Below are 7,929 nucleotides of genomic sequence, written 5' to 3' on the forward strand. Positions count from 1 at the left end.
CGCGCGTGGGCAAGGTGATAAGTAGGCGTCTAGCCAACACCATATGTTGCAATATTAGAAGATGAATTCGGACTACAAATGTCTTCTTCTTATGGTTAGATACTTAGATATTTCCAGTGTTATAAAAATCGCAACTAGTCGGCGATTAATCGCTAGTCGGACCTGGTCAGGCCTAGTCGGACCTTGTCGGCCGGCCAAAAAGTCAGCTATTCCGGCCATATTCCGGCAAAAAACCTATATATTCCGGCCAAAACCAGTAAATTTGCCAATTTCCAGCAAAACCACGTTAATTCCAATAATTGATCTTGTATACTTAAAAGAAAATGAGTTGATGAAGAGTTAAAACATATCTATTTAAAATATTTACCTACAAAAATGTATATATATATACATAAACTCAAAATGTTACATATAAAAAATTCAATTCAATTAATATCTCGAGAAGTCACTAGTCCTCACCTCCTTAGCCAACTAACCATTTCTCCAACCTTCAATTTTTCTCCACCCTTGTACCGAAATAATCACATGAGGGAACCCACTAATTTAAACCAAAAATCATTGAGTGCTGCTGATGGCCCAATCCCGTATGCAATTCAAATTACAAATATACCCCCATCCCACCTTTAGTTTTTCTGGTCATGCCCTTCACACATGCCCCTATAATGCAGAAATAAACCCAGAAATTCAATCTTACACAAAATCTAGAAAGTGAGAGAAAAGAGAGAGAGAGAGAGAAAAAAAGAGTGTACACTCCCAAGAAAAATGTCTAGGAGCTTGGGGGGTGCGTAGGATAAGCAGAGTGACTGTGTATGTGGGGTCTGCAACTCTGTTTCTGTATTCTACTCAACTCTATTTCACATGGTGCAGGTTAACACAAGTCTGAGAGTGTAATTGGGTAAAGGAAAAACCCTTTCTTTTTTAGCTTTTGGGTCTTCATCTTTTTCAACAATGGTTACTGCGCACGTTAGCAGAAACATGTTCAACATAGGGTTTCTACTCTTCTTTGTCTTGTTTCTGGATCTGGCCTTGCTATCTTGCGCCAGGCAACAACCAGCTTCAAGACAGAAGCTTCAAGTTCATAAACACTTGAAACGCCTCAACAAAAAACCAGTTAAATCCATTGAGGTATTTCAAATGATTGGTTTTTATTTATTTATTTTTTTTAAACTATTATTCGATTATTATTAGTTTGTGATTTTTGAAATATTTAACTTTGGTTGCAAAATGTTGTAAAAATGTTAACTTTTTTAAGAAAGGTTATGTCTTTGTTACTGATTTAGCTTTCTTGGCTACAAATGATGTGTTTCTTGATGCAAGTTTGGTAATTTTAGTATTATTATTCAGTTATTATTAGTTTGTGATTTTTGAAATATTTAATTTTACTTGCAAAATTTTGTAAAAATGTTAGCTTTTTAAAGAAAGGTTATGTCTTTGTTACTGATTTAGCTTTATTTTCTGCATATGTTGTAAAAATATTTAATTTCTTGTTGCAAGTTTGGTGATTTTAGTATTATTATTAGTTTGTGATTTTTGAAATATTTAGTTTTGCTTGCAAAATTTTGTAAAAATGTTAGCTTTTTAAAGAAAGATTATGTCTTTGTTACTGATTTAGCTTTCTTTTATGCATATGTTGTAAAAATATTTAATTTCTTGATGCAAGTTTGGTGATTTTAGAGTATATTTAAATTATTTAATGATTATTTACATGATTTGAACAGAGCCCAGATGGGGATATTATTGATTGTGTACACATCTCTCACCAGCCAGCTTTTGATCATCCATTTCTCAAAGATCATAAAATACAGGTTTCTTGAATTCTTTCAACATTTTCAATATTTTCAAGATTTTCTTGACAATAAATTTTATTATAAATATTTTTTTTTTGGAATTTAGATGAGGCCTAACTATCACCCTGAGGGGCTGTATGATGAGACCAAGATGAACACAGAGTCAAAACAAAGAGAAAACAGCATCCACCAACTGTGGCAGGTGAATGGCATGTGCCCTGAAGACACCATACCAATAAGAAGAACAAAAGAAGAAGATGTTTTGAGAGCAAGTTCTGTTAAAATGCATGGAAGAAAGAAGCATAAAAGCATTGCTGTGCCTAGAAGTGTCCCTAAATCTGCTGATCCTGATATTGATAATGAAAGTGGTCGGTCACAAGCCTTGACTTGAGCTCTGGAGATCTTGAAGGTAAAATTAGCCCTTCATTGTTTAACTTAAGCTACTTGAGTCATTTAGACCTTCAGGGGAATTCATGTAATGGAACCATTCCCATGTTAAATGGCTCTATATATGACTAAATTAAGGTATCTTGACCTCTCCATAAATTCTTTTAGTGGAGTCATTCCCATGTTCATTGGTTCCATGATTCGGTTAAGATATCTTGACCTTTTCACAAATTTCTTTAATGGATCCATTCCCTTGTTCATTGGTCTCATATGACTTCATTAGATTACATGGATGTGTCATATAACAATTTGTCAGGTAGAATTCCATCTGGAACTCAACTCCAGACCTTTGAACCTACAAGATACACCGGAAATACAGGACTTTGTGGACCTCCTCTAGCTAAATATTGCCCCAGAGATAAAGAGTTGGAGGTGGCACCCTTTGTTTATGGAAGTGAAGGCGAAGGTGAAGATGATATTCGGATATGGTTTTATTTTGGTGGGGGTACTGGCTTTGAAACTGGATTTTGGATTGCATGTGGTGCTCTACTTGTCAATCGACGTGGGAGGAAAGCTTTTTCTCGCTTTCTTGATATCTCAAAGGACTGGGTATGTGTAAACCTGCTGATGTTAATTGCAAAATGATAAAGCGCTACGCATAGATAGTATTTTAGTCTACATTTCATGTTTCTTCATAATATTTTGAGTTTCCTACTTTTTATGTTGTCATCTAATTGTTCTTGTTCTTATACATTTGTGTTAAGAGAGAGAAAATATTATAATGTCATGAATCACTTGTACACTTGTGCTAATAAAGTGTAAGGTGGTGTTTGTTTTTTTCAAGAAAAGCTTCCTGGCCTCTTCTGTCTGCACCGTGCATACGCGGGAAGAGGTTTAGCCTCAGAAGAGTGTTTGTTTTTTTTTTTTTTGAGAAGTGCTTTTTACCTCTCCCCAGCCTCTTCTTGAGGAAGATATAAACCAAAGCTTTTTACCTCTTCTTGGCACCACCTCCACCCCTGCTCCTCCACCACCACCCCTGCTCCGCCACCATCATCATCATCATCATCACCACCCCTGCTCCGCCACCATCATCATCATCATCGATGGGAAACAAAACCCCCAAATCGATCGGAAACAAACCCCCACCTCCGCCGACACCCATCGACCTCCACCTCCGAAACCCTAAATCGATGGCAAACAAAACACCCCAAATCGATCTGTTACATCATCATCATCGATCTGTTAGAGAGAGAATAGAGAGAGAGAGAGTAGAGAGAGATCAGTGTGTGGCGGTGATGATGATGGCGGTGGTGAAGTGGTGGTGATGATGGCGGTGGTGATGATGACGGTGGTGAAGTGGTGGCGGTGGTGAAGTGGTGGCGGTGATGATGATGGCGGTGGTGCAGATTGTAGAGAGAGAGTAGAGAGAGATCAGTGTGTTGTGTGTGTGTTTTAAAATGGTGAAGATGTTTTATATAAATGTTGTCAGTCCTGTAAGTTGACCAAGTCAACCGTCCTCCTGGTTTGACTTGGCCAACAGTTAGAATATATTGGTTGTATTGTCTGTGTCGAAGGATAGCTCATCGAAGGATAATGTTGATCCTTCGATGTGCTCGAAAGATGAACCTTCGATAGATGAATCGATAGATCATCCTTCGAGGTTAATGCAGATCCTTCGATGACCTTGTGATCGATAGATGATCCTTCGACCATCTATCGGATCCTTCGGACATGGCAACCTGAGCTGGGTATATATACCCATGCAGTGTATGTGTTAGACGGATTCGATAGACAGAAAGATAGACACACTTTGAGAGAGCATTCTGTCCGAAACACACACACACACACTAGAGAGTTTGCAAAACTGATTTGTGAACATTGTGCTTGTAACCGGAACCTTTCATTCGTATTAATACAAGTGGTGTTAATCGGTGAACCTTTGTGTGTTTGTGTTTATACTTGCTTCATCCCGGTTTGCTTGCTAGCTTGGATTCCGCACTCGCTAGTGGGTTAGTATAACAAGGTTTAGGTTCGTCATCCTCCAAGAGGGACCTACAAGTGGTATCAGAGCTTGGCTCTTTACCTTGTTTAAAACCGGGTTTGTTCAAGTTCTTGGTGTGTTTGGACACTTGGTTTAGCACCCGTTTTTGGTGGTTTTCTTGCATCTTTAAACTGAAAAACGAGTTCTAAACCTTCGGGAGTGTTCAAGGTTGGGTTGGGTAACTTGAAAACTTGTTTTTAAGTGATTTGGTGTATTCTGGCCAAAATTCTGGTCATAACTCCGGTGACCGGTTTCTGGATAAGGTTTTCAATTTTGGGTAATATTTTCAAAGTTGGTAGAAAGTACAACCTGCACATCCCTTTTGCCGAAAGTTGACCTTACCTACCCATCACCTTTTCACCAACCTGTCACATCGTGTCAGTTGTGTCAGTGTGCTCGAAGGATATCTTTCGACATCGAAAGATCATCTTTCGATCAAGGAAGGCTCGACAGATAATCATCTTTCGACCCATCCTTCGAAGTCAGAGTTTTATCCTTCGAACCAAGGAATCTATTCGAAAGACTGTTATTCGAAAGATAAGGATATATACTCGAAAGATAAGGATCTTTCAAATTGTGAATCCTTCGAGTTTGTGAATCTTTCGAAATCATTGTTCGAGATTCAACAGTGATCTTTCGAGCACTGTTGATCCTTCGAACAAGATTGGATCTTTCGATTGTGGTCTGTTTATTGTTAACAAGTTTCTGTTTTACAGATCTTTCGAATTTGGATCTTTCGGCTGTGTATCATCTTTCGGGTCTTCATATAGAATCTAATTTTCTTATTAATCATGAATCCGAATTGGTGGAATCCGGCTCCAGACAGTGGAAAATATACAAGCTCAGGTTCCACTCCCTCATGGTGGGGTACACCGGCTCCAGACTGTGGAAAGTACACGTCTACCAGTTTATCTCCTTCATGGGCCGAGTCTCCGGTGTCGACATCTTCTCAAGCCAATCAGTGGGCATTAGTATCGAATCAAACTCCAAGTATTCAAAGTATTCTCTTAAGCGAAAGCGAAATAGGAAGTTTGAATCGACCTCCAAAGCTGATGCATTTAAACGAGTATCCGGGTTGGGCTGATCGTTTCCGTACATACGTTCTTGGTCAAAATACAGAGCTGTGGATACGTTTCACCACAGACTTCGATCAAGCCATAGAAGTTGCTGCTTCGTCGACTGCTACTTTTGCAGATCTTCCAGAGGATCAGAAGAAAACTTATTATCTGGAGAAGAAAGCTTACGCCATTCTTACTCAGGCGTTAAGCAAAGATATTTATCACCAGTTTGTCAGCTTCAAGACAACTAAGAAGTTGTGGGACGGGTTGAAAACCAGAGGAGTAGGGAATGAAGCAACACGTCAATTGCGTCATGATCTCCTTAAGAAGGAATTTGACGGTTTCACGTGCTTGGATAAGGAGTCTTTGGGAGACATGACAAGCCGGTTTTATCATTTGCTTACTGAGTTGAATAACTTTGGTGTAGCAACAACTCAAACAGAAGTGGTGAAGAAGTTTGTTGATGCACTGCCACCCCAATGGAATAGTTTCTTGGAGATTTTGAAGTAATGGGGTTATGGCAACTACAAATATCAACGACTTCGTGCAGCTTCTGGAAAACAAGGATCATGAAAAGACCTTGAAGGCAAAGAGAGTTCCCGTGCCACAAAATCCAGAAATGTATTATGGAACTACAAGTACTTCTTCTGCAAGAGCCATTGTACCAAGCAACCCTGGTTCACATGCTCCTCTGCAGACAGCTTTTGTCACAAGCACTGATATGTATGGCAATACAGTGCAAGTTCCTGTTAAGCCTCCTCCTACCACAGACATGTATGGAAATCCAATTCAACCACCTCCTCCTGCTTAAGCTTGTTATGGAGGTACATCATCTGCTGGTCAGCAACCTAAGCCAGATACAGTGCGGCTCAACACTTCAAGCTTCTCAAAAGTCAGTGTGGAAGTAGCTAAGGAACACATGGAGCTGCTTAACACGTTAGTGAGTGCGTACTGCGGGTTAGTTGAAGGTCAGATTGGTAACATTAATCTGACACAAGAAGACTATCAGCAGATTGATAAAGAGGAGATGGAGATGATGGATATTAAGTGGGCCTTTGCCAGTGCTGTTAGAAGAGCAAAGGATTTCATGGAGAGAACAGGCAGAACCAGCTTGGAAAGCAAGAAGGATACCAAGTATGGGTTCGACAAGCAGGCTGTGAAGTGCTTTAACTGCGGTGAACGTGGCCATTTCAAACGAGAATGTACAAGGCCCTCTCAACATGGGAATCAAAATCCCTTCAGAAGCCAAGGGAACAGGGCAAACCAGAACCAACCAAGGAACAATGAGCGTACATTGGTACCGGTTAACAACCAAGCGGGACCATCAAATGCCAACCAGGCACTTGTGGTTCAAGTTGATGAAGGTTGTGACTGGTCTATTCAGTTAAGCAGTGATGCTCCGGATGGTACTACATGTTTTGCTAAGGTTATGGAGGATACTGTTCACACCAGTGGTGGAGAATCTTCCGCCAATGGTGGTGAATCTTCTGAAGATGAAGACTCCTCAGGGTATAGCAGGAGTTCGGATGAAGAATCCTCAGGTTCAGGGGATGAGAATGTGGGTGAGACATCGAATGTTCCGGTTGATGCTGATATTGATGAGCTTTTGGAGGAAGCTGCAGCAAGAACTGAAAGAAGATCTATTCTGGTGGATCAAGCTGCTTATGCTTCGTCTTCTCTCCATTCAGCCTTTATGGCTAATGTCGGCAGTTCATCAAGTCAGGTATGTGTCGATGAAACCACTGCTATAAATTGTGTTAACTGTGATAGTCTACAGGTTAAATGTGCTGATTTTGAGGCAAACATGTCTGAGTTGCAAGACAAACATGATGCTTTACAAGCTAGTTTGTTTGACTTGCAAGACAAACATGTTTCTTTGAATGATAAGTGGTGTGAATTGCAAAGCAAACACGAGGCTTTGCAAGAAAAATATGATGTGACATTCATCCACAATCAGAAATTGACTGTGGATCTCTCCAAATGCACAGAAGCCAACATGTTTTATGAAAACAATGAAAAGGAATTTAAGTCAGTAATTGAAACATTAAAGAAAGATAAAACTGAACTGACTAAAATGGTTTCAAGAAAACAAACTGATATTAATTTGTATATATCTCGCCTTGAGATTATGCAAAAAGAGATGGCTTGTGTGAAAACAGAAAGTGATGCGATCCAACTTAAGCTAGACAGTTATTTGAGCTCTAGCTATGTGTTAGATCACATCATTGACGTTCAGAAAGAAAAGAGGGATGTCACATGCATAGGCTACAAGAAATGTCCACCACCAGTTAGACACAATTATGATGCCATGCCTGATGAAGAGAATAGAGTGTTCTTTGAACCATCTGTTCCTCTAGATGTGAAGGAGTTTGCCTCAGGGCTCGGATACAAGAAAGAAATATCACCAGATTCAGATACTTCAGCAGATACATGTGTATCTTCTGCTGAACTGAATCAGGATCCTCCTGTCATTATTGAGGATGCTGATTCTTCTGATGATGAATCTGATGATGCTGTCACAGCAAAGTCTGATGCGGTGGTAAAGGATGAAGACACACCTCTTGAGAATTACATTCTATGTGATCCTCCTGCAAAACCCGCTAAGACTGTTGCGTTCGAGCCCGTGCCTGAGAAAGAGTCGGTGAGTGAGAATTTG

At 39.9% G+C, this 7,929-nt stretch overlaps 1 protein-coding gene across 2 annotated transcripts; it reads left to right on the plus strand.

Annotated features, from left to right (window-relative positions):
* The first annotated feature begins 693 nt into the window (after window positions 1–693).
* Window positions 694–2,961, plus strand: LOC110927190. 2 transcript variants are annotated; one of them, XM_022170816.2, is made up of 4 exons: window positions 694–1,125; window positions 1,719–1,805; window positions 1,894–2,196; window positions 2,495–2,961. In XM_022170816.2, the coding sequence occupies exons 1-3, from the start codon at window positions 949–951 to the stop codon at window positions 2,176–2,178; spliced, it is 549 nt and encodes a 182-aa protein (XP_022026508.1). In that variant the 5' UTR covers window positions 694–948; the 3' UTR covers window positions 2,179–2,196; window positions 2,495–2,961. The 2 variants fall into 2 exon arrangements, with proteins under 2 accessions (XP_022026508.1, XP_022026507.1); XM_022170815.2 differs by having other exon boundaries at window positions 695–1,125; window positions 2,491–2,961.
* The last annotated feature ends 4,968 nt before the right edge of the window (window positions 2,962–7,929 follow it).

Source organism: Helianthus annuus, chromosome 2 (genome assembly GCF_002127325.2).
Source record: "Helianthus annuus cultivar XRQ/B chromosome 2, HanXRQr2.0-SUNRISE, whole genome shotgun sequence".
In the NCBI taxonomy this organism is placed as follows: Eukaryota; Viridiplantae; Streptophyta; class Magnoliopsida; order Asterales; family Asteraceae; genus Helianthus; species Helianthus annuus.

Excerpts from the sequence above, each read along its gene's own strand:
- LOC110927190 (XM_022170816.2), top strand. The coding sequence starts at position 949 with ATGGTTACTGCGCACGTTAGCAGAAACATGTTCAACATAGGGTTTCTA. Across the intron at positions 1,126-1,718 it reads AACCAGTTAAATCCATTGAG|AGCCCAGATGGGGATATTAT; the intron begins GTATTTCAAATG and ends TGATTTGAACAG. Across the intron at positions 1,806-1,893 it reads TCAAAGATCATAAAATACAG|ATGAGGCCTAACTATCACCC; the intron begins GTTTCTTGAATT and ends TTTGGAATTTAG.